The sequence below is a fragment of the Prionailurus bengalensis genome, chromosome B1 (assembly GCF_016509475.1).
Source record: "Prionailurus bengalensis isolate Pbe53 chromosome B1, Fcat_Pben_1.1_paternal_pri, whole genome shotgun sequence".
NCBI lineage: Eukaryota > Metazoa > Chordata > Mammalia > Carnivora > Felidae > Prionailurus > Prionailurus bengalensis.
Genome location: NC_057344.1, coordinates 148,480,450 through 148,507,890, shown reverse-complemented (window position 1 = coordinate 148,507,890; position 27,441 = coordinate 148,480,450). Strand labels below are relative to the sequence as shown.

The following is a 27,441-nucleotide window of genomic DNA, read 5'->3' as shown; positions in this document are numbered from 1 at the left end:
CAGATCACTTCCCAGGCCCATGGCAGAGGTTTATTTATTCCTTTGCAAGTATTTATGGGTGTTTACTGTGTGGCAGACACTATTTTAAGTGCTGGGGATACAGATAAGTAGCCAAAATAGATAATAATCCCCATTCTGATGGTATTTACAGTCTAGGGTGTTGATAAGGCATTCTTTTTCTATGTCCCCAAGAGATACCAGTAGTGGTATATAGGGGATTATTGAGGGGGGTAAAGCCCTCTGGGTCTATTTGACCTTCTAAACACTAGATCAGAACTAAGCAGGACATTGGCACAGCCTGAAGTAATCTTCAGTTATATCACATGCCTTCATAAATGTGGCAACGGGTTATTCTCAAAAGCACAAGTAGCTCAAGTGAGTCAACTGAGAATAGTGTCCTTGCTTTTAAGGCAGACAGCTCAGAGATGGTTCATATAGGGTCTTTATTGTCAGGCTACAAATAGACATGGGTGCTGGTACAAACGTGTTGTGAAAACACAGATGAGTCACTGAACTGTTGTTGTTTAAGCAACTCTTTTTTTTCAACGTTTATTTATTTTTTGGGACAGAGAGAGACAGAGCATGAACGGGGGAGGGGCAGAGAGAGAGGGAGACACAGAATCGGAAACAGGCTCCAGGCTCTGAGCCATCAGCCCAGAGCCTGACGCGGGGCTCGAACTCACGGACCGCGAGATCGTGACCTGGCTGAAGTCGGACGCTTAACCGACTGCGCCACCCAGGCGCCCCTGTTTAAGCAACTCTTCTGCCAGCTTCCGTGCAGGAGGTCTTGCCTGCTTGAAGACAAAAATTTACAGTTAAGCATTTATTTCAGAGCTAAAAAAATATATAAATTGTAATTAATATTAATCATAATAAAATATATGTATATTTAATCCCACATACACACCTGTGTGTATACATCTATCCCCCACATCATTAGAAGCACATCTTAGGAGCCATACATATGGATCATTTCCCATGGACCTGTGTTCAAAATAAAACAGTTGAAGCTATGATGGATCCAAGTACAATCAGTTTATAATGGCAACATCCATGACTGCATGAATCCTCCAAGTTGGGCCACATGTTTGGACCATCAGGCTGCTCTGAGAGTACTCTAAGGCTTTCAGAGGAGGTATTCATGGATTCCTTAAGTGTGGCAATTAAAATTTAGCTTGGATTTCTCAAGTGACTGAACCCGCTTTGCTAAGAGTTGACCTCAGATTTATCTTGGATCTAGCCCTGGGCTTGTGCCTCTTTTCTGTTCATATTGTTCAGCAACAAAGGACTAGAACATATGTTTCTGAGGTCCAGGAATTGTGCAGCACTCTTATTATCCTTCTCAGTATGTTCCACTGTAATAATGCTCTTGTCCCCTTGCCATGCTATGAAACAAACAAAAGGTTTTCAGCCTCACCATCCTAGAAGCATGTTCTTTCCGGAACCAACTCTGTGACCATGTGTGCCAGCTCATTGCATTGTAGTTATATTCTTGGTTGCCAGGAAGGTACACTGTTCTGTTCATTTAGATACTTCTGATTAAATTGTTAAACATTGATTTAACAAATACTTATGGATAGCTTAGTCTATGGGCAAGTTACCTGTACAGGGAACACTTTCTGATGTTCTGTGACAAGTCTCTATGTCACTTAAAAGTTGTTCTTAGCTTTATGGACACAGAAAAATCTTTGAACTCAAATTGACATTGTTAATTGTGAATGACTGAGCATAGTCTAGAGTGAAGAAAGTCATTTAAAATTTTTTCCCCAGAGTAAATATAATCTTATTTTCACAAACCTTTTAGCAAAAGGATACAGTAAGATTTTTAGAATTCTGTGAATTTTGTGATATTTATGGAGCCTAACGGAGCACATTTTAAGGAAATTTGTCTCATAATAAGGAACATTTATAGCTGGCATCTCCAAATTTGAAGCTTTATTTAAACATACTGCTGTGCTGAGAATATTTAATCAATCTGCTGAGGTTGGAAATATATCGTTTCTTATTCACATATGATATTCCTCCATAAGATAGACACTTCTTTATGAAGGTTCTCATGTGCAGTTTATAGCAGCAAGAGTAAAGAAAATTGATAATTGCTTCATTGTAGTAAGGACTGTATAGTAATTTCAACTTACCTAAATGTTGTGCTTTGGCACCAAAATGCATTTCTTTCTCTAAGTGGAAATGCAAGGTGATATGCTCATCTGCCTGACATAGTCTTCCAGAAACATATCACAGGTTTAAAAAATTAGGTAGAGATAGTCTGTTGGCATGAAGCAGTTGGGTTGTTGTGGTTGGCAAAACTAAATGTGCATTTGGTGACAAAGTAAGAGGCTTGCATTGTTTACTTGCCTCCAGTGTGCTGGCTGTTCCTTCTCCCAGGAAGCAACTTAACTAGATCATTTGCTTCACTTCATGTACAAGTTCTGAATCAAACCTGTTTGATTAAGGTTAAGTCAAATGTAACCAAATTTTTCACTTACCCGAACATATTTGGTTGGGTTTTTTTCAATGGGAAGACCTTTGTCAACCCTGTTTTCTTGGTGATTAGAAAATGATAGTGATTTGGGCAGGCTGGCAGTCCCAAATGTTGCTACCTTCTAAAACTATTTTGTGTTTGTCTTGAAATAATTTTGAAATGGCTTTATTTTTAATAAGATATAATTATGCACTGTAGAAAACTCAAACAATACAGAACAACTACATAAAAGGTAATTTCGCCCTTAAACTCATGACTCAGAAATAGCCATTATGAGCATTTTCATAAACATCTTTCCTACATCTTGCAGTGCATGTGGAAACAGATAGATTGATGTATAAGGTTTTATATAAGTGAGATCATATACCTGCTGTTTCATAACATGGCTAGTATTAAGTGGGAGTTTTTCCACTTCAATGTGGACCTTGAGCATTATTTTTAATGACCACATCTTTTATACACATGATGATACATGTCCTACAATTTACTTAATAAATCTCCTATTAGTACACTTTCAGTTTTCCCGACTTTTCTCAATTATAAACAAACTGTGGTGCCTAACTACATTTTCATTCTTTGTAATTATGTCCTTGGAGTAAAATTCCTAGCAAATGTTTGCAGGATATTTTTTTTATATTTGTTTTAAATTACACTCCACAAAGGTCATCCCAGCTTTTACTTCTACCAATAATGGACAAGACTGTCCACATGCATGCACTCTTGCAAAAACAGGATGGTGTACCATATTTTCATTTTTGCCATTCAGTGGGTGGAAAAATGATAGCTCATTCTTACTCAATTCAGATTTCTTTGACTTTTAGTGAGGGCGAATATCCTTCCACATTTTTATTGGCTGTCTACACTTTGTATTTGTGTCCTTGGCATATTTTCCTTTTAGGTATTTGTTTTTTTTCTCATTGACTCATAAGAACTCTCTTTGTGTAATAAGGATATCTACCCTTTTCTTGTCAGAAATATCCCAAATATATTTTTCCTAGATCTATCCTGTGTCTTTTCACCTTATTTATGATTTCTTTTGCTATATAGATTGTAATTTTTATGTATTCAAAATCTTCAATCTTTTATGGTTTCTTATTTTCATTATATACTTAAAGAGGTTTCCCCACTCCAAGATTAGAAAAATATTTACCCACATATCTTAGTTCTTTTATGTTTTCATTTAAATTTTTTATCCATCTGGGATTAATTTTGTGTAAAGTTATACTGGCATTTGATGTTTGGGTACTTCAGATGATCTAGGTACCTATTCACAACTCTTCAAACAAAAAAATATCGTAAAGCCTCCCCGTCTTGCCCATCCATTCTATCAGACTTGCAGTTGTGGCTCTTTGGTCAAGGTTTTGGATCACACTTTTCTTTAAGCAGAGAGCTAATTCATCTTTCAGCTTTTTCTCTTTCTTCAGTCCTGCTGGGCAGTGTAAACAGAAATCCTGTTCATGACGACAGAGCGCTTTTAGGCAGAGTAGATGGCAATAAGGATTTGGCAGCTGTGATCTGTCAGGACAGAAATCACTGATTTATAGGCTGCAGTTACACAGGTGAAATAAAAAATGAGGGTTGGATATCCAGTCTTCTTCCCCAGTGTAGATGGACGGTCTGTGTAACCCTAACAAATGTCAGCAGGTGGTTCTTATTTTGAGAGGAAGGGAGTTTTTTTTGAATTGGTGCACCTCAAATTTGAGCTGCATGAAAATCAACTGGGGAACTTTGAGAAAATACCGAGTCCCCAGGCTTGATCTTCAGATATATTGATTTAATTGTTCAAGGTAGAGATAAGGAATCAGTATTTTTTCTTAAAAAAAAAAAAAAGCTTCTCAGATAATTGTCATGTGACCTAAATTTGATTTAGAGACTTTCATCATTTCTTCACTTATTTTTAATCATGTGGCTTGGCTTTTAACTGGGGACCTGACATCAAAACTCCTGCAGATAATTCAGGTCTTGACTGCCTATTTCCAATGGATGTGTTTAAGTGGCACTAGGCTGTATCATTTTCCTTGGCTAAATTTCAGATTTGGAGACACAGCTAGAGAAATTTAATTTTATTATTCAACAGTCCACACAGTTTATATAAATTATAACCAACACAGGCTGAAATTTCTCTTCTTATGGTTAGAAACATTTTAGTTTTCTTAAAAAGCTTGAAATATAACAACAATGTCAGCAAATACTTTATCATTTACTACCACCAAAATATTTTACTTTCCAAGTTTTACTTGGTTGAAAATTCTCAAAGCCATAGAAAATTTTTTGTTTTCTTGGGCAGTTGTGTCACTTTTCTCCTGTTATTGCCATCCAACCCCCCCCCCCCAACAGTTGTGATTATTATTCTAAATAATGAATGCCTTAATAAAAAGGACAGAAAACAAGCAGGTCATTCTTTAGTGTTATATGAAGATACTCAGTTGCAGTGAAGTCAAAATTGACAGTGTACATTTTTAATTTTTAATGTTTTGTTATCTTTTGAATGTGCTTATTTCACCTTAGCAACGATAGGCATGATGGCCCTGGTGACCCTTGTCACAGGTAGTTCGAAGATCTGAAATGCTGGTGTTACCAATGATGGTTGATTTTTTTTTTTTTAAAGACTCTTGTTCTTATGGTCTGACTTCTTTTATGCTTGATCTTTCTGTTATGGGACTTGTGCTGATTTTCTTGGCTGTTTTGCCAGACAGGGACCATCTTTGGTTTAACATCATACCCTGATGTAAGCAGAAAAGTGTTCATACATTGTTTTGGATGTGGGTTTTGACTTCACTGCTGTAAAGTAAAACAAACTATTCTGTTGTATTATAGTTGATTCCATGTGTTTAGTAACACAAGGAATGAAAAGAAGTAATGGCTGTAGTGTGGCCCCCTAAGGCTTCTGTTGATTTAGGATTTGCTCTGAGAAATATTGGAGATCTTAAGAGGTTTTTTTGCCCCTTTTCCTCTGAGGACTAATCATCTTTTCTTTTATGTCACTCCTTTCGACTTTCTCTCCCCATCTTTTCCCTCTTTTGAAGAAAAGAGAAATAATAGACCCAGGCTGGGAAGAAGGAGATGAGAAGTAGTGAAGGAAAGAAAACAAACATTTTATTGTATCTCCATTATTAGCTCTTTATATATTGTCTTTCTTAGTCCAATTATTCTGTGAAATAGCAATTGATTTTACAGAAGAGAGAGTTAGCATGTAGAGGATTTGGTGACTGGTGGACCTGAGATTTCACTCCGATATACTTCACTCCAAGACATGCTGTTTGCACTGAGCCACCTGGAAAAGATGTTGGAAATCAGCTAGTTCAGCTTCCCATCTTATATCTAAACAAATACATTGTGTATATGTTACTGTTTATAAAAAAGTTATATCAGAGACTATACTAAACATTTTTCATGTGTTGTCTAATATGCATCCTAACTGTATAAGGCATAGAGAGATTAAGTAACTTGCTTAAAGTCATTGATTGAGTAAATGGCACAGTCTAGATGTCACTTTGAGATTTTTTTGATTCCAGAGTCCATTGTTATCCTCTACCATCTGGATGTTTCTCTTCTACGTGAGGAAACTAAATTTTTTTTTTATTATGAAATCTATTGTAAAATTGGTTTCCATACAACACCTAGTGCTCATCCCAACAGGTGCCCTCAATACCCATCACCCACCCACCCCTCCCTCCCACCCCCCATAAACCCTCAGTTTGTTCTCAGTTTTTAGGAGTCTCTTATGTTTTGGGTCCCTCCCTCTCTAACCATTTTTTTTTCTTCCCCTCCCCCATGGTCTTCTGTTAAGTTTCTCAGGATCCACATAGGAGTGAAAACATATGGAATCTGTCCTTCCCGAGGAAACTAAATTTGACAAACTTTAAGTGATATTCTCAAGATCATCAGTTCTCTGATGACAGAACAAAGTCTAGACTCTAGATTTCCTCACTGCTGGTTCTTTGCTCCTTCTGTTGTTCCACAGTGGGTGGTATGTGCTCAGAAATGGAGTGAAGTAAAAGCCTAACCACAACGGAGCTGTAACATTGTGCCACCTGGTTCTTCCACACCTCAGAGCTCAGCCACACGTGTCCTCATGGACTGAATGAGAAATAATAGAGGCAGGGAGAAACTGGGGGTAGAAGTGTCTTTATGAGTTATATCTATTAAAAATATACACACCCACACGTTCTTTTCTTTCTTTATATTACTGAATCCTGAATATAACAAATCAGAAAAGGGTTTCTGATAGTTCACCTTATAAATAGCTTTAAATTCTTGTTAGTTAAACTGAAGTTATTCATTGCATGAGATTATTTTTTTTTTACATTTCTGTATTGTCAAGACTAACAAATCAAAATGTGGTGAAAATAGTTCTTTTCTCAGAAACGCTGCAAGGATCTCTAAGTTTAAGCAAGTTTCCAGTGTAGTGTGTATAATAAATCACCTGTCTCTGTTTCAAAATTGTCAGCAACAGAATGGAAACTGTAGCACTTACCAAAGGATCAAGTACTGAAATAAAAATAATCTGCCTTTTAACAGTCACTTGGTTTCCATAAATCAAAGCCATCTTCTGGGAGAAATTCCTTGTTATCTTTACTGAATGAGCAACAGTGGCTGTTGACCTTTGATAAGTGGAACCTAGGGTATGATTTGGGTATTTCTTCTTCAATTCCTTTAGCGTTTCCTGCACACCTACAGAGCACATGGAGGGATAGGGCAGAGCCTGATGAGAGGAAGAAAAATAAGAAGGCCCCCGGAGACCCTGTGCTTTGCCCTCAGAGAGATTGATAGTGATGGCAAATCAAGTAGAGAATTCCCAATCTTGCATTTCTTCTTTCTTGCTTCCTGTTCTGTCTCACGCCCAGGTGGTGCTATATTTTGATACTGCAGTAGTAATGAGAAATATGTCCTTCTCTGTGCTTGGTAAAGAATGACACAGTATAACTACGCCTGTCATATTCACGCAGAGGGTGGCTTGTCTTGCCACATGGGGAGCATTCCGTTCCTACCCTTTCATGTTACACACACTAAAGTCAGTCATGAAAAAGAAAGATAAATGATAAAGACGTTTAAAAAAACCCCAATGTCAATGCACAGGAGGTGGAAAACTGCACTTCCAAGAAAACCCCAGCTGAAGCCAGCATACTTTGTATCCTTGCTATGGGTGAAGTCGTGGTTGGGCAGGTACCCACACTCCAAAGACCTGTCGTGCCACATTGAACATGGTGGACTTGTTCATATCACTTAACTCTCCTGAATCTCAATACCTTCACATGTAAGAGATCAAAACTATGTGTTGGGCACAAGGGACTGTCTTGTCTGCATAAATGCAGCCTGGTTCTGCCAGCCTTGTGTGTTATTCTTCATTCTGTCTGAAAAAGAAGGAGGTGGATACTCTGATTATGTGTGGAGTGGTTACAAAATATTGAGATGACGTTCTTCAGTCATGCAGTAGAGCTCACGGCCATGGAAATAGGGTTCCCTCTCCTCCTCCCCTCCCTGCCCCGCCCGGATTTCAACCTAGATTTCTTAGAAGTTGTTCCTAGTTGTGTCAGAATATAGATACTCTCTGTGTGAGAAGCTAGTCTTATTTGTCAACCCTTGTTTTTTTGCCCTGTCCCCACCCCAGCCCCATTAATGCATGGTGCTGTTTTAAAGCATTTTTAACTGTTTTCTGAATTGAATGGTACCCTTCAAAGAGGAGGATGTGCTATTGCCAGTGCCATTTTAAGCATAACATTGGTGGCTCTGATGCAGTGTAAAAAATATTTTGGGTAATCATTATAATAGGGGTCTCTTAGGAAGGCTTTTGAGTGGGTATAGCACTTGATGTATTTAAGTTCTAGAAGTTGATTTTTTTTTTACTTCTGTCATTCAAACTTTTATTACTTAAAAAAAAAACATTTTTTTACTTGAGTGTAGTTTACATACTATTTTATGTTACTTTTGGCTGTCAAAAGAACATAGTGATTCAACTTCTCTGTGTGTTACGCTGTGCTCACCACGAGTTACCCACCATCTGTCACCATACAATGCTATTACAATGTCATTGACTATATTTCCTATGCTGTGCCTTTTATTCCCGTGATTTATTCATTCCATGCCCATAACTTGATTAAAAAAAAAATTCTGTGTGATCATTTTGTTATATGATGTGTGAATGAAAGTTGCTGGAGAACTTTTGGGGCAGTAGAAAGAGGTGCCTTAGGCTCACAGGCAGATAAGTTAACTTTTTATTGGTGGGGTGCAGGGAATCACTGAGGGGTATCACAGATTATCCAGAAATCTACTCTGCTCCAAACAGAGGGCGGTTTAGATTAAGAGATGGCTTGCTTTATGTAAAAGCATAAATCATGCTTCTATGAACAGGTAATTTGTTACTCAGTTGAAGGGAGAGATCTTCCTGGCACCATTTTGTTTTAGTATGATTTAGTATGTTTTAGTATGATCATAGACCCTATGATTAAAGGGTCTCTTGTCACCTTTTTATATTTAAAAAGGTCACCCCTTGATATAATACTATTTCAAGTTTAGATCCTCTTGCAAATAAACATGTGCTTTTCTAACTAAAATTTGAACTGTGAAAAATAGAGGAAATGGGCTAGTTTGCCATCATCTGAGGCCTTGGTCCCAAATGACATGATTAAGAAAGTTAGGGTAATCTTTTAAGTCAGTGATACTTGATGGTTCATGTTTCTTTGTTCTTGTTAGCCTAAAGGAAAACAATGGGTTGGGTTTCCAGAGTTATAAGTACAGGAAAGTGTGGCCACAAAGATTTAGTTATTCATGTTCCTACACATGTATTTCCTCTAAAATAAATTAAAGTTCTTCTATCAGTTTATATTATATACAAAATATATAATGTGTGTATTATATCTCTATATATGTATATATATATATAAATTTTTTTTAAATTTTGGAATTGGTATGTTAGAGATTGTAGGATGTTAGAGATTTTGCAGGATTGCAAAATAACTTTTTGTGTCTTCTTTGCTCCCCTCTCAAATCTTTCCTTTAGAAAAAATAGCCTTTGTGTTTAAAATGTAACTACTTGTAAGTACCTGCTATGCGCAGGGTGAAATCAGGCTGAAGCAAACACTGAAGTTAACCACAGAGAGAAAAGCATCACCCAAAGTACTAAATCATTTCTACCCACTTGGTGGGATTACATAATGTGATTTTCCATACAGAAGCTTCAATTAATATTTTTAGAATGGATCAGAGTCACCTTTTGCCTTCTGTAGTCAACCACCAGTCATTATAGTTACTGTAGTTTTTTGGAACAAGTCAGCCCTTCCAGTAGGGAGGAATGACTAAATCATATGTGAAATAGATGGTGATATTCATACTGGTAAGAATCTCAATTCTTTGTGTCCATTTTCTGTGTTTGGTATGGCCTTTGTAGTAGCATATTCATGTGCTTAATTTCCCCAGTGGCATCACACCTGGGAGGAAGAAAGGTGTGTTTCTCCTAACAGCTCTCTTCTCTTTCTATCAGGGCGTGTTGGAGAGCTTCCTGGGCACAGCTGTCTCTGGGGCCATCTTTTGCCTGTTTGCCGGTCAACCACTCACGATTTTGAGCAGCACAGGACCTGTCCTTGTCTTTGAGAGGCTTCTATTCAATTTCAGCAAGTATGTGTATACATGTCTAATTATAAATTAGGATTAATTCTAGAACACAGTCTAGATATAGCACAGAATAGTAATTAGGTAGGTCAGAATATGGGAATTTTGAGATTTGGAGGTTGAAAGGCCCTTGGAGATTGGGTAGTCCAACACTCACTTTACATTTGATTCAGCTGAGGGCCCATATGTTGTACTGCCTACTTGTCCTCATCATTATTCTCTATCCTTCTAGTCCTGCTTTGTGCCACAGGGGCTGACCCAAACACTAAGTCTCCTTTGCCCTCTGGCTTATTGTTGGGTTAGACTAGTGCACGAGTAGGACAGGAAGGGAGGGAGAGAGGTCAGGGTGTGGGTCCACCTCCCTGTACCTCACAGTCCCTGCTTTAACACTGCAGTCTGGCAGTGGCTTGTCCCCTGAGTAGAGCCTCTGTACAGTGGCTCCACTGGCGTGGCTCTACCCTCACTAGGCTCTGGTGACTCTCTTCCTTCCTTGGCCTTTTGAAGCCAGGAGGTAAAAATGGCTCCCTGATGTTTCCAGTTCCTGAGTACTTTGCCATTCTCTGTTACTCACACATCTGTAAATAGCCCATTTATTAAGTTTTCCTCACAAACCCATTTGAGAATGCCATCTATTTCCTGTCATGATCCTGGCCGACAAGAAATGAAATGTCTTGTTCAAGGTCCCATGGCTCATTAATGAGAGACTAGTTGTTCCAGTGATCCACTGCTCCTGACCCTGATTCCAGTGTTCTTAACTAAAGATTCATTTCAAGAGCCAGCTTAGTAATAGCATTTGCTGAGTGTTGATCACATACCAAATATGATCCGAAGTGCGTTACATGTACTTCCTCATTTCATTCCTGTAGCAGTGCAATGAGGTAGGGACCATACCCTGTTTTATTATTTTTATTTTTATTCTTAAATGTTTATTTATTTTCGAAAAAGGGTGGGGGGAGAGAATCCCAAGGAAGCCCCACACTCAGTGCGGAGCCCGATGTGGGCCTTGATCTCAGGACTGTGAGATCATGACCTGAGCTGAAATCAAGAGTCTGATGCTTAACCAAATGAGCCACCCAGGCACCCCCACCCCCACCCCCATACCCTGTTTTATAGATGAGAAAACAGGCAGGGAGAGGGTAAGTGCATTGCCATAGGCCCCATTACCAGTTGTTGGTAGGACTGGGATTTGAATTCTGCTTTCTGACTCTGGATACTATGCCTCTTATGAAATTACTATACACTCCTAATGGACATAACAATTGTGATATCGTATTTTCTTTTAGAATTTGATGGATCATTTTAAGAAGGAGAAAATCAAATTAAGCGAATTATCCAAGTGGCCACATTAGCACACAAATAAATTCAAAATCAAATTGGGTATTCTGGCCTCTTTCTAGTGAACTCGATACCTCTCAGAGAGAATTGCCTTTCCCAGCAGACCTCAATCCTTAGGCAGATTGCAGAATTTCATATTGACTTGCTGGTACTCCTTGAATTTCCATATTCTTATATTGTTATAAATTTTTAAGATTTTGTTGTTGGAAGTTTTGTTACCTACATGATACCTCATGGACTCAAGGGCTGATAGAATAGCCTTTGAAACTGTATGTTACCATCAAAAGCTATCACAAAATAGAGAAGGCGGTGAGAATTTAAAACGAGTGTTTTGAAAACTGGGCTGAGAACATCAGCAAGATCTTATGAGAATTTAAAGCAATAATGTGAGTTTTCTGTAGCTCATCACTACAAATCCCTCCTCCATCATAATTCTCAGAAGGACACTGGAAAGAATTTCTATTTGTGTCAGTTTATAGAAAGTCAAACCATTTTTATATGTTTAAGAAAACATTGTGTGAGACAAGAAAGCTTTTGTGGAAAGATGGAACAAGCATGTACTATAAACAGGAACAAACATGTGCAACCTTTGCAGAAAGATTTATTGGATGCAATGTGATCAGAGCCTTAATATACAGAAAATGTTTGCATCCCAGTTTACTTTAGATAATTGTAGGATAGAGATTATTTCCTTTCACTAAGCAAGTTCCTTTCTCACTTTCCCTTCTGTTTCATCATAATTGGTAATGTAAACATAGTTCCAAGTGATTTGAAAACAGTTGTAAAGCAACAAGAAACATTTGAGAAACTGTGCTTTAAATTCATCACTGAGTAGCATGTGGTGCTTTAAGGCAAACCATGTCCTTTTGTTCATAATGCTGTGTCATTTGCTTCTGTATTGTAACAACAGTGCTAATATTTTGTTTAGATATAGAGTATTTGTGTAGATCACTATTTCTCAAAGTGTATTTCCTCAATGATTAGTCCCCTTTAGATGTTTCATAGAAAAAAAAGCTTCTGTGATCCCCATAAATCTGGCAAATGCTGTATGTTTGCTTCCTCTTAGTAATTCATTTTACATTTCAGCTTACTAAGGGATCTGAGAAGTCCTTTAGTAGAGAAACTGCTTTAGTCTCTCTTGCCCAGATTTCCCCCCAAAATATTTTACCGGTTTTTTTTTTGAAAAGTAGGTAAATCTTTGTTTTGTAGCTTCAGTGGACTCAAGCGTGACTCCACATAATCCACAGATTTCCCTCTGACGTGGAATACAGGTTTTAATGTTTGGCCTATAAACTGGAGAATCATTAAGGAATATGAAAGATGTTCTGTCACCTTTTAAAATTAGTAACAGAATGACAGCTTACAACTTTCCAAATGACAATTGTAGTTTTTTCCCCCTAATTCTACAGTCTTCTTTGCACTGTTTTTACACATTGTAAACCAGTAACAGAGAATTAGATACCTTTTCTTTTTCTCACGCAAAGAATCTGAAAGTTTTTTTTTCTTAATGTTTACTTTTGAGAGAGAGAGGGAGAAAGATAACGTGAGTGGGGAAGGGCAAAGAGAGAGGGAGACACAGTGTGAAGCAGGCTCCAGGCTCTGCTGTCAGCTGTCAGCACAGAGCCTCATGTGGGGCTTGAACCCACACAATCCGTGAAATCATGTCCTGATCCAAAGTTGGATGCTTAACCGACTGAGCCACCCAGGTGCCCCTGGAAGTTTTAACACTGTGTCTAAGCCATGTAGAAACCTCTAATTAAAGTTGGATTTTAGCCTGTATAATTGCATTTAGTCATTCAATAATTTTTTTCCTTCTATTCTTTGAATAATTTATTTAGAGGCCTTCAAATGATTGTTTTCTTCTATTATGTTGTTGGATTTATTCATGTAGTTTAGGGAGTTTACATTTGTCAGTGACTTGAACATTAATTTCTGTAGCATGCCTCTAATGAGTTCTTCTGTTTGTCTGTACCTTGGTTTTATGCTACTCAGAAACTGTAAGTCAAAATATCTAGGAACACTGTGATATCATAAGGATATAAACCCATTTTCTCATTTGAATTCACCATAGTTTCTTTTGTCTCTACTATCATTTACTGTTACTTTTTATAACTTAATTGCTATTTAAACTTGGCACTAAAGGGACTGATAGTCTTATTGGATGTAATATTGCCACTTTATTGTAGTCATTACTGTTGATCAACTTGTTTTAAAAAGTTTCTCATCTCTTATTCCTCTTTCTTCTTGCTGCTGTAAACATATCACTTTTATAATGAAGTGCCATCGGTTTTAGTGATTTTATTTGGGTTATTCTTATAGAGCTACTCTGGGAATATTTAAGTATTTTAGAGCAGCTATTTTGGTATATTGTTTAGATCCTAAGATTTAAGTTTATATAGGCATTTTTTCCCTTTGTACTCAAACTGAGTGTTCCTAACCATTAGCTGGTTATTGGATTTGTTTCTCATCCTGTCCTATAAACATCAATTCTCTAAACAACCATTAGCATTCTTAGGACAAATCAAGACTGCCCTGTCATCTTGTTAGGGAAACAAAACTAAGTAATTGTTTAAAACTTTTTATTTTAAGAAAAAAGTTTGTTGGCTCAGAAGTAATAAAACTGTTTCTTAGCCCTGACTCCGAGAATTGATTCATTGTGTGATAATGTAAATTATCTCAGGTTCCTAGAATTTAGCTTTTTCTGTAGTCTACTTATCTCACAGAGACAAGCATATGATTAAGCAGTGGGATTGTAGATCTAAAGAGAACTATAAGGGAATGCAAAAGATGTCCTCAGGAAGATTCCAGGATTGGGGCGCCTGGGTAGCTCAGTCGGTTGAGCCACTGACTTCAGCTCAGGTTATGATCTCACGGTTTGCGGGTTCAATCCCCACGTCAGGCTCTGTGCTGACAGCTCAGAGCCTGGAGCCTACTTCGAATTCTGTGTCTCCCTCACTTTCTGCCCTCCCTTGGTTGCACTCTGTTTCTCTCAAAAATAAACATGAAAAAAAAATTGAAACAAAGAAAAAGATTCCAGGAAATCCATAGGAGATAACTTTCTGCCCAAGTGTTAATAATCTCCTGCTTTGGTAATATATTCCAATTTAGGTGATTTGGTGAAAAGAAGGAAAAAAAGGACAGTGATTTTAAGGTCCACCCTAAATACAACTCAGGGGAATGATGGTGAAATTTTTTAAAGGACCAGTCCAAGAATGCAGAGGTTTGGTTTCTGATCCAGCTCTGCCATTAAAACCTGGCATTGGATAAATGACTTAACTTCCATTGGCCTTGGAGTTCTCATCTATAAAATGAGACATATTTGACTAACTGGTATCTATATTAAGATTCTCCAGAGAAACGAGACCAATATAATAAAGAGATTTATTATAAGGAATTGACTCACATGATTATAGAGACTAGCAAGTCTGAAATCTGTAGGTTGGGCCAACAGGCTGGAGACCCAGGAGAGCTGATGTTCCAGTTCACATTCAAAGGCTGTCTGCTGTAGAAACAGAAAAGGTCATGTTTCATATCAAGTCCAAAGACAATCTTCTGGAGAATTTTTTCTTGCCTGGGGTTGGCAGGTATTTTGCTGTGTTCAGTTGAAGGATTTGATTAGATGAATTTCACCCACGTTATGGAAAGCAGTCTGCTTTACTCAAAGCCTACCAATTTAAATGTTAATTTCATCAAACTCATCCTTATAGAGATACCAAGAATAACATTTGGCCAAATATCTGGGTACCACATGATCCAGCCAAGTTGATGCATAAAATTAACCATCACAGTATCTAAGGAACTTTTAATTCTAATATTCCATAAAATTTTCACTCAGGATCTCCTGGCTCTCTGTGAGAATACTTAGGTCATGGCAGTAACTGTCTCAAGTCCAAAGCCATAGGCATGCCTTAATTCATCTAGCAAGTTCACATTGGAAACATTTAATATGCCAACAATTGTGTTAGTTAGAGAATTTGAATTTTATTCTATGAACAGTGTGAAGCCATCAAAAGGTTTTGAAAGGGGGTAGGGAGGATCTGATTTACATTTAAAAAGATCATTTTGGCTATAATGTGGAAAATGGCTTTGAGCAGGGCAAACATGGATATCAGTAAGGACGTAAAATCAAGCAAAGACTTCCTGGTGGCCCAAACTGGAATGGTCATGGTGAAGGTGTTGATACCATACCTTCAGGAATATATTAAAATACATCACTATAAAAGATACTTGTTTAAAATCAAAGCTGTAGAGCATCAAGTATGCATGATCCTTGATTTATTTCTTTTTCTCATAGAAGAAATATGATGACTACTGTTTGCTTTTTCATCATAAATGATGAGAAAAAGGGGCTGCTGGGTGGTTCAGTCGGCTGAGCATCTGGCTTTGGCCCGGGTTATGAACTCATAGTTTGTGAGTTCAAGTCCTACATCAGGCTCTGTGCTGACAGCTCAGCGCCTGGAGCCTGCTTCAGATTCTGTGTCTCCCTCTCTCTCTCTGTCCCTCCCCTGCTGTGCGCGCTCGCTCTCTCTCTCTCTCTCTCTCTCTCTCTCTCAAAAGCAAATAAGTAAACATTAAAAAAAATTTAAATGATAAGAAAAATACTATAATCTTCACATAATTTTAAAAGAATCAATATGAAATGGTAAAATGTCAACACTTGGCCCATATTTTCCTAAATATGAGCTAATTTACTTAAAAGGAATGGAAAGGGCTTTGGAAAACAATGGCCTCCTTTGATGGAGGCAGCCTAATCTAAGACTGTGGGACAGGAACAGACCAAAAACAAGGTGGTCACAAGATGCTTCACATACCACTTAAGCAGAAGGATACCATGTCTATGGACAAGCTTCACAAGAAGGATACCATGTCTGTGGTTGCATCTGGCTATGACACAGCAAGAGAGCCTTTCTTGATCTGAGTACAGTGTAATTATCCTATTTGTCCTTAAATACCTGGAGTTTTTCCTACAATCCCCGGCCAGAATTAGTTATTCCTCTGTGACACTCTGTGGGAACCTTTAGATATCACTTAGTATTTTCTGGTGTGATTATGTTTATCAGTTTGTCTCCCTCAGTAGATTGCGATGATGTGGGAACAGAGAATATATTTATCTTAGTGCCTTCATTAACCAGCGAAGCTCACAAACATTTATTGAGTGCATACTGGGTACCAATGTGATGCTTTCAAATTGTTTGTTTTCTAAACTCCATGAAGGCAGAGTTTGAATGAGAAAATTGAGTTATTTACCTGCAAATGGTATGACTGCTTTTGATGTGCCATTCTTAAACTTTCAGGATTATTTCTTTAATAATATCACGAGACCAAATCCTTAGACTTGGTATTTTCTGGATAAAATCAAGAATGAGATTTATATTTAGTGGCTAAAAGTGATCCTGTATTTTTTACAATCATTCTGCCGTCATTGCGTAGTTTTATATTACTCTTTGTATTCCATGGAGGAGTCTAAAATACCTTTCTCTCTTCTTTCCAGGGATCATAATTTTGACTATCTGGAGTTTCGCCTTTGGATTGGCTTGTGGTCAGCCTTCTTGTGTCTCATTTTGGTAGCCACAGATGCCAGCTTCTTGGTTCAGTACTTCACTCGCTTCACAGAAGAGGGCTTCTCTTCTCTGATTAGCTTCATCTTTATCTACGATGCTTTCAAGAAGATGATCAAGCTAGCTGACTACTACCCCATCAACTCCAACTTCAAAGTGGGCTACAATACTCACTTTTCCTGTGCCTGTGTGCCTCCTGACCCAGGTGAGGACACCATGCTTCATGTTGGTGCTTACCCTGTGTTTGGAGGAAGGTGTAGGCTCCATGCATGCAAGCTTTCAGCATGGCATCATGATCATCAGTAAAAGGTTTTGTTTTATTTTATTTTCTCTGAGAAACCATCCTGCCAGATTTGAAGTTTTATTACCTAAGGTATCTTAGCCACGAGATTCAATCAGGAAGAGAAACCAGGAGCTCTGAAATGAACTCAACTTTGAAATTAGCTCAAACTGCAGTATTTGCAAGGAAATTTAGTGTACATTATTCTTCATCTTATCTGATAGTTGAGGAAACCAGATACAAATATTAACATATAAGGGCCAGACAAACCCAGTCCTCTGAACTTCTGTCCCATATTTTTCTGTTTTCTTATTGCTCTAGGAATCTCTTCCTGAAGTAAACTCTAAATAGATTATTTTGAGCTTATAGAAGAAACAAGATACTATTGACTTTATAGAATTTGAAGCATGAAATTGAAAAAGAAGTTCAGATTGTAGTCTCTTAGCGGTAAAGAGGAGACTTATAGTTCATCTGTGCTAGACCATGTAAGTAAGAAAGGAAAAGAAGAGATAAGAGAAAGAAAAGAAGGAATGTTATGCTCTCAGGGAAGATTTATATTCTAGAATTAGGAAAGATATAAAAGTAAAAAGTAAGTTCTGGGTAAGGAATATGATTCTATACACCCTAGCACTCTAGTATCCCTCTAGCCAAACCTGGGTCAGCACCAGGACTTTTTCCCAAAAGGTGCTCAACTTGGTCTTTGGATTTTTTTTTAGGGTAATTCATCATTATATGATATGGAAGGCATTTGGAAGAAAGGATTCACTTTGGGGAAAGTTGTTTTATATCTGTAGAAGTTTGTGTCAGATAATTAAATGGTAATAGTGTTAGTTATCCTAGGTCATGCAATTAGCTACAAGTTATTGTCCCTTAAAATAAAAACTGATACACATTCCATGAAGGTCTTATAGCACCAGGAGTACAATAGCGTATGGGGGACTGTGTAAACCTGAGCAGAGATGTAGGTAGGGCACATTCATGCAATATGCACCTTTATGTATAGATTCTGCAGGAAAACCTCTTCATGTTTACAGTAAGACAGACGTGGGTGTATCGTAGACTAGAATGCAGACAAAATGATTATGAGTTTAAAAACAGAACAAAGAATTTTAATGCTGATGGCAAGCTGTGTTAGATTGCCCTCAGATATTTTGGTGCTGTATTTGCAATCTTCTCTGCCACTTGGGTGGAGAAGCCTTAGAAGACCTGTATGCATCTTGAGTGACAAGTGACAAGAGAACGGTATCTCCCTAAAGTTGGGTTGGTCAGTAACACTGATGAAAAGATAGGTCATTGTTGGGCTTTGCACTCACAGATTCTTTTGTCTTATTTAAGGACAATCAACACACATTGACAGAAAGCGCATACTTAAAAGCAGGAGTGCTGATTCATAAGGGCACTTGAACCCAATGTTTATAGCAGCACTTTCAACAATAGCCAAACTATGGAAAGAGCCTAAATGTCCATCAACTGATGAATGGATAAAGAAATTATGGTTTATATACACAATGGAATACTATGTGGCAATGAGAAAGAATGAAATATGGCCTTTTGTAGCAATGTGGTTGGAACTGGAGAGGATTCTGCTAAGTGAAATAAGTCATATAGAGAAAGACAGATACCCTATGTTTTCACTCTTATGTGGATCCTGAGAAACTTAACAGAAGACCATGGGGTAGGGGAAGAAAAAAAAAGAGGTTAGAGAGGGAGGGAGCCAAAGCATAAGAGACTCTTAAAAACTGAGAACAAACTGAGGGTTGATGGGGAGTGGGAAGGAGGGGAGGGTGGGTGATGGGTATTGAGAAGGGTACCTTTTGAGATGAGCACTGGGTGTTGTATGGAAACCAGTTTGACAATAAATTTCATATTTAAAAAAAAAGCAAAGCAGAGACAGGTATGAAGTGAAAATGTAGGCAACATGAATGACATATAATCACAAAAGCTTTTAATTATTAAAATGTGTACTGATGACAAATATTTCATAACTTAAAAACTGCTTAGAGAAGAGTACGCACTCAATACATGATAGATACTATTATTAGGATCAATTAAATATGCTTGAAACACAGATGTTACCATTACACAATCATATAGAACTTTTCCTAAATAAGAGGAGAGTAACCATCCATTGTGTACTTTCAGGGGAAGTCCAGACTATGCGCATTCAAACTATTGGCTCACAGACATACTTAATTGTGGGATTTTGAACTTTCCGTTTCATTTATTTCTATCTTTATGTATTTATATGTCACTATTTCTTTATGAAAAAAGTGTGTAATCTGACTTCATAGGCAAGTCTAAGTAGTCATACAGTAAATTTTTTAAAGGAAAAAAAATACTCCTCACTTTTTTGAGGTTTGAAGTATTCATAAAGCCAGATGAGGGCTTTGTCAGCACACCTGTCACATAGAAGGTCTACTTACCTGAGGCTAATGGAAACTGGGGCTCGTTGTTTTAATTGGATGCTGGCAGAGATCATAATATAGAGCCAAGGAAGACATATTTGAACGTTTTAATTGTCAAAAATACATGAAGATTTTATGTGTAACTTTTCTTCCTAGAAGGACCATTGTTTTCTAGAAAATGTCATTGTGAAGCTTGAAACCTGCATAGTAAGTAGTCACTGAAGTGGAGATAGATGGCTTTTCCTTTGACCTGTTTTCCCCAGCTTGTATTGGAAGTCTGTCTTACAGAGTGAGGAGTTGTCTTGGAAGGACTCTGGCAATCTCTACTACCTCCAAGTGGGACCAGTAGTGAAGTGTAGCAGGGCTTTGAAGTCAGAAAATCTAGTATTTAAGCCCCGCTTGGCTAATGCTCTATGTGCGAGTTCAGGCAAGTTCCTTTTCCCCGGGTGCCTCGCCTTACCTTCCTCATTGGTACAAAGGGGTTAATAACTGCACCTACCTTATAGAATTGTTATATTGTGTGGAAAAACTGAGGTATTTTCTAGTACAGACAAAGTACTTAGGATGGTTTCTGGTATGTAATGACTAATTGCTAACTGACACTGTTACTGTGGTTATTATGTATTAAAATTTAAGGTTAGTAAGTACGAATGATGGAAAAACAAACCAGTCTTCATCATGCCCCCTTCTGAGCAAACACTATTGGGCAGTTGGCTTATTTTATGACAAGACTGTTGGTCGCACCCCGTATTTTTAGAGTTGTCCAGGTGAAAGGCACTCATGAAGAATATGAACATGAATGGGAGGGATTTCCTTAAACTATGGAAATAAAATGTCTGTGGTTGGGAAAAAAGGCAAGTGGATATCTCCACTTTCATGATAAACCCTTAAGATTAGTGATTGTGTGTTTCTCTCCTCAAGATCTTAATACTTTTTGAAAGAAAACTATATACCACCATCAATTTAGTACTTCATGATAGCAAGTTGAAAAATGATAGTTATAGAATAATACAGTTGCATGTACAGCTAGAGTAAGTATTCTAAAAACAACAAAAGCCTGGCCTTTCATCGCAACATGCACTCCTAGTAAAAGAATTTAGTCAATGAGTCAATAATATTTAAACTGGCGGATTACTTGTTTTTCAACACTGGGACGTGTGTAACAGTGAACCAGCAACTACACAGATGGAGACATAGGCCTGCAAACTGAGAAGTGATTGCACAGGAAAGGAAATAGGGGTCACTTAATCACTATGAAAACTTGATTCACAGCTACAATAAGACTGTGAGTTTTTTGTGCTTTGTGAAGACAACTCTTCCTCCTCTTTTCCTTCCTTGTCTGTCCTGTTCTCGCTTGCTTCCATAAATCTTCATCACTTCCTGAGTTTTCTTTTCTTCATGCATCTTTCTTTCCCTTCCTTTCATCCCATCTATTGCTCAGGGACCAAAGTCATACTGAAGAACTAAGGAAGCCCAGTTGCAAGCACTAAAAGGAAAATTAGCCGTGTGGTTTGACAAAGCAGTCAGGGTCAATACATGGTTTTTGTGCTAAAATTTCTTTCTTAGAAATAGAGTCTCTATTAATTGATGGAGAGGTAATAGAGGTTATATCCCCACTGTGCCTTGATGTTTACATAGCAGAGATGTATAAGAAAGATGACTCAGTTCAGAAGCCAACAGTGCAAACTAAAAAATGTCCAATTAAAGGACAGTCCACAATATTACATTTCATCACCAACATCCCAATTGGGGAAACTGTTAGCGTGATAAAGTGTGAACAATATGTGCTTTGGAGTAAAGGAAAGTGACCATGATTTAGGTCTAACCAACAGTGTGACCATGGACTAGGCTAATTACCTAATTTCTTTGTTTTTCTTAACCTGTGAGCTGGGTTAATAATTGTACCTACTCTTAGAAGTTACCATATGGATTAAATGAAATAGTATATGTAACGTTTGCCACCTAATAGACAGTGAGTAAAAATTTGTTCTTATTCTTATTTCTCCTTTTTCCACAAAAGATGCCCCAGCCAGTTTAATCTTTTAGTTGTATTCTTTTAAAGGGGTTCAAACATTTAATTTTCCCTGAAATTTTCCTAATGGAATATACTAACTAGGTTCTTACTAGAAGCCTCCCCCACCCCAACCGCAAGTTAACAACTAATGTGCTGTTGTAGATAAATATGAAACGTTGGAGCCATATTTAAAGAAAAAAGTGTTAAGGAGTTCAGTACGTAGTAGTTAGATCATTTAATATTATTCCATTGAATCTCAAGTCTACAAAAGTGTTATACACTATGTATAATGTGGAAGAAAGCTAGAAAGTCCTTTCCCCTTCCCTGAGGGGAAATGTTTATTTCTTTTAAGTTGGTCTGATTCACTCAAAAACAAATGACAGAATTTTGTAAATAAGGAATAAGATATGATCTTTCTTCTTTCTTTTCCCCCTCTCCTCTCCCTCCTTCTCTTGCCCTTTTGTTCCTTTCCTTTCTACTATCAACAAAAACTTATAGAGGGTCTTTTTCATTGCTTTTTAAGAATTGTGCTACTTCAGTGAACTAGACTACACACACACACACACACTCCCCACATACACCTATACACTACACCACACACAACCCTATATACCACAATGCACACACCTATACACCATACCACACACACCTACATACTACACACATACACACTATACCACATACACCTGTACACTATACCACACACACACCACACACACACACACACACACACACCTATACATCATACCACATGCATCTATACACCACACACTTGCACTTACATATACACCTCTACACAACACTGCACACACACACAACACTGCACACCACCATACCACACACACATCTATACACCATACACATACACACATCACACACACCTGTACATCACACCACACACACACACACACCCCACATATACGCTGTGCACACACATACACACAAATATACTCACATTGCTTTTTATAAAATGTGTTGTTTTAAAATGTGTTGTTTAAATGTAGAAAATAGTGTTAATTACTTTTTGACTGAATGAGGCCAGATTTTCATTTGACCTACACTTTAGAAATACATTTCCACTTAAGTACCTGTGTTCATTTGCCTGATGTGTCAAGGTTGCAATGAGTGTGCACTCAAGGGCATATTAATATTTTAGAAAGGGTCAAAATAAATTTTCTAACCAGGTGTGGTTTTATACCTGGGGGGGAAAGAAGCCTTGCTAAAAATGATAAACAAATTAGAGAAGAAAGAAAAACTGCCTCAAGGGAGTAGATTCTATACTTTATTGTTAACAGAAGGGATATATTTTATTGATTCATTGTTGACTGTTCCAGGGAGAACATGCTTAATAATGGATGAATGATTAAGAGGGATACTTTCTCAAGTACTGAGACGTCATGGTCTATAGTATCTCTAAGTAAAAGATGGCTTTTTCCCTGAGTGAAACTCTAAGACCAAGTGATTGAAAGTAGCCATGGCTTCCATTTCCTTTTTTTTTTTTTTTTTTTAGAATTATTTATTTATTTTGAGAGAGACAGAGACAGGGCAAGAGGAGGAGGGACAGAGAGAGAGGGAGAGAGAGAATCCCAAGCAGGGTCTACACTGTCAGTGCAGACCCTGATGCAGGGCTTGAACTCACAAAACTGTGAGATCATGACCTGAGCTGAAACCAAGAGTCAGATGCTTAGCCAACTGAGCCGGGTACCCCTGGCTTCCATTTCTACACCTTTGTTTTATTCACAGCATGAGGAGGCCTCCAAATGATCTAAAATGGTCGTCACTAGAGTAGAATTTCATTATCATTACTTTCTATATTATTTTTCTATTATCTTAATAAATGCTATGCACCAAGATGTTACAACCGTTAAAAGGAACTGCTCGATTGTGTCTCCTGTGGTCCCATATTATAGTCGATATGCGTTTTGTAATTAGAAAGCCCATTAAAAGAAAATTAGGAAATAAAAGATAATCCTAATTTATCTTCCGTGACCTGCATCATATTCTATGCAATTTTATTTTTATTATGTATCATTCCCTCTTTGGATTATAAAGTAGGTTTAAATCATAGACTAATGGTTAAACAGGAAGTACTAGGCCTTCTGGTATAGAATGATTCAGGCTTTGCATTTGCAAGGATACTTTACCAGCACAGCTGATGTTTTATCATTTATGGTACTATGATCTTTTGAGAAAACCATAGAAATTTGAAGCATCCATCATTTTAGCTTCCTTTTACTCTCCTAGCCTAGTATTTTAGCAGTTTCTGTGAAACACTTGCAGGACTCAAGAGGGGAAACAATGAATTTGGATAATCACCAGATCTGTATAATTCGCTAGCTGTGGGTTCCAAGAAACACACATTTGGAAACATAGCCTGTAGTAATGTGTATACACATCTGAAATGTAGTGATGAGTGGGTATGGAATAGAAATTTTTTTGTGTGTGAAAATAGTGACTAAATATGTCCCACTTAATAGTAGCTCAGCCTTTTAACTTCCAACGTGGTATCATAGGTGAAAGTGTGAAAAAGTGTCCACAGATTGGAGTGTGTCATAACTTGAACTTGTCTAGTTACAGTGAAAACCTAAAGCATGAGGCTTGGCAAAAATACTTAGGAAAATGAAGAGTATAATAACAAAACGTGAAGAAAACTTTCTATTTGTTTTAAGGCTCAAGGCTGGGGTGGTGGCAGGTAATTTCTCTAAGAGCCATTTCTCCCAAAGTTTTCCTCATTCACCTTGTCATCCTTCCAAAAGCCATTTTTGCCCTTTTATTGATATAGACATTTAAAGCATAAATATTTGATTTTATTAAGAGGTGTTCATGTGCTGAAATTACCCAGGATCCTTAAAGAAGCCTGACATGACCATGCAGGCAAGAAGCTTATTCAGTTTTATTCTATATCTGTTTTCTAGTTACTCAGTTTCCTCAAGATGTTGCTTGAGTAGAATGAATAAAACATTAACATTTAATTATTATAGAGAATACTCTTACATTTTTTCTTGCTGAGAGCAAGCTAACCAGTTCTACATTAATCCTAAGAAGCTATGTTGAGGGTGTAGATTCAGATTTGGCTACTATTTATTAAGCACCATCCAAGTGCCATACATTTTACTAAGGATTTTAATAAACTGTATTTCAATATCTGTTATTATAGTATATATGTATTCAGTCATCACAAACCTTGTGAGGTAGCAGACTTTTTTCCAGGGGTGAAATTTTGCTTTCTTCAGATCATAAAGCTGATAGTCTCCTTAGTAACCATCTGTTTCAGCTTTACCTGCTATTGTGCTAACAGTTTTTCCTACATTGTCTTATTTAATCTGCACGGTAACCTTATGAGATAAATGGTTTCAAATCCACCTCCACAAATGAGGGGCCTGTGGTCAAGAGAGTGAGGTGACTTCTTAAGATTATGCGGTGAGGTGGTTTGGGGACAGTTTGTTCCAGAATGTGGTGGAGCCAGAGTTCTAGGCCAGTTTTCTTAGCATTCTTTTCTCTTAACTTGTGATGTGGTGGTGCATGAAGGCAGACAGATCTTTTGAGCCTTGGTGGTTATTTCTTACTCATAGTTTACTGTGTAGCCTTTGTATGTATTCCTGATGTAAAGCAGAGGAGTCATAGGGTAGTTCCTGGGGCGAGGTACTGGAGGATAAAGAAGGACAACCTTACAGGTGCAATTGAAATTTCTTATGCAGGAGGTATACTAACACTGACATGTGGATGTCACCTTTTTTTCCTGCTTGTATCCTGTAGCCTGATCTTTCCGTAGACCTCTCATTAAACATACAGGGGGGAAAAAAGCCAGCTTAAGATGGAACACTCACAGGCACATTTTTAAATGTCTATTACTAATGATGTTCATTTCCCCTGTTCCAGAGGATCAGCTAGAATTTGATACACAGGAAGAAGGATCAAGAAGTGAAAATCCAAGGAACATAAAACGACCAACCTGTGAAAACTCCCTGAAACCAAGTGTGGGACACAGACTGTCCCAGTGACAATTGGCTAATTCTAACTTAGCCAGATTCCTAGGGCAAAGAGTTTCTTTCCTGCATAAGCCATGGTGCTGAGCAAATAGTGAAGACAGACAAAGTGCAGTGTGTTTATGATTTTCTATTTGACCTTTTCAGAATCCTGATTAAGGATATTAAGAATTCTATATGCATAGATCATTCTGCACTTGGTTGCCAAAATACTTGTATTGTATGTATCTTGATCCAAATGGTGAACAGTGGCTCTCACAGAAGCCAATTGAAATTGATCATTCTCTCCTCTGTGAGCTTAAAGAAATTTACTTTTAGTCTTATGTATGGACTCTCCTATATTCTGTTAACATGTATTTTTGGAAATGCTTGTTTACATATTTATTTTGAAGTCCTTTTCTTGAAGCAGCTACCTACTAAAATAAGTTGGAAAGGTGTATACTTTTTATTGTCCTTTTGATAGTAGTCTCTGGGACTTTGAGAGGCATGCTTTAATAGCTTGTCTCAGAGGAAAACTGAAAAGATAAAAGGAATTTAGTTGAGCAGAATCGATGTGTATCTAGAACTTGAAAGCAGTCCCTAGAAGTTCAGATTGGAATCCTGGTTTAGTTCACTGGTGGTCTTTATTATGTCATTCATCTCACAAAAAAGGAGGATATCTTGGATATCTTTCTCCCTGACTCTTACTCCTTGTTTTTATGTGGAAAAGTCTGTTGTACAAAGACCTTCACTCTCTTATGACAGGAAGCTCATAAAATTGCATCAAAGAATCTTGCTCAGGAAGAAGAGTTTCCCAGACACCATCTAAATAGTGCCTGTGATTTCACATAGACTGCTTTTTTCCGAACACTCAGACCAGTCAGACATTTCGGAGTGTGTGGGGGCGGGGGGGGGGGGGTGGTTGAAATTCACATCATCTAACATTGGAGAGTATTATCCCACCTTGAATTCTGTTACCACAAAAATCAAATGCTGGCTAGGAAAAGAAAGAATGCTGAACAAGATTTTGGTATCAGTTCTACTTCTGGTTGACTCTTCTACAGTCCTGGGCAAGAAACCTGGCATATCTTGTTTCAGAGTCCCATTCAACATAAAGCAGGTATAAAAGTATAGCTTGTTTTTAAATGAGCAAATGGAATAATGTAAGAAAATGTACTGTAGGCTTTTTAGAACAAAATAATGCTAAAAATCTAGGTTTTGTTAACAAAAATGTGCTAACATCTTCTTCCTTTTGGGAATGAACTCATGTTTGGTTTTATCGTTTGGGCCAAGCATCCTTTAGCCTATTTTGATTCTTTCCGTGACCTGTGCTGAAACAGAATAAGAAAACAGGTTGCGTGTGTGTTTTACAAGGAAATAGGGGTGACCTAGCAGTAGATTAAAAGTTTAACAATTCTAGAACCTTCAAAGATCAGAATGGATTCCAACATTGACGAAGACTAGGGCTCTAGCTAAATATTTTCTCCCTTTTATTTGTTTTCATTATTTCATTTCTTTTGCCTTTATCTGCCCTCATTCATTTGGAGTCATTAAATGTTCCCTATTCTAGCCTCATTTATTGACATTAAAAGATATTTTCATTTTATTGAGGTATAGTTGACAAAAGTATAATGTATTTAAAGTGTACAAATGATGATTTCATATATGTATACATTATGAAAGGATTCCCACCAAAGTTAATTAATACATCCATCACCTCTCATTTTTATTTTATTTTATTATTTTATTTTACTTCATTTTATTTTATTATTATACTTTATTTTATTATTTTAT

The 27,441-nt window shown here is 37.5% G+C and overlaps 1 protein-coding gene and 1 long non-coding RNA gene across 7 annotated transcripts in view; one reads left to right on the top strand and one right to left on the bottom strand.

Moving 5' to 3' along the window:
- Positions 1 to 27,441, top strand: part of SLC4A4 (solute carrier family 4 member 4) — a 348,226-nt gene that overhangs the window by 250,213 nt on the left and 70,572 nt on the right. For all 6 annotated transcript variants that reach the window (XM_043572514.1, XM_043572513.1, XM_043572509.1 and 3 more), the window contains 2 exons: positions 9,963 to 10,096; positions 16,917 to 17,188. In XM_043572514.1, coding sequence (XP_043428449.1) covers positions 9,963 to 10,096; positions 16,917 to 17,188 — 406 coding nt within the window. The remainder of the gene's footprint in view (positions 1 to 9,962; positions 10,097 to 16,916; positions 17,189 to 27,441) is intronic.
- On the bottom strand, positions 5,666 to 25,507 carry LOC122478821. The gene is made up of 3 exons (XR_006296172.1): positions 24,866 to 25,507; positions 14,829 to 14,927; positions 5,666 to 5,756 (listed from the first exon to the last, which is right to left on the bottom strand). It is a non-coding gene; the product is annotated as an uncharacterized LOC122478821 (long non-coding RNA).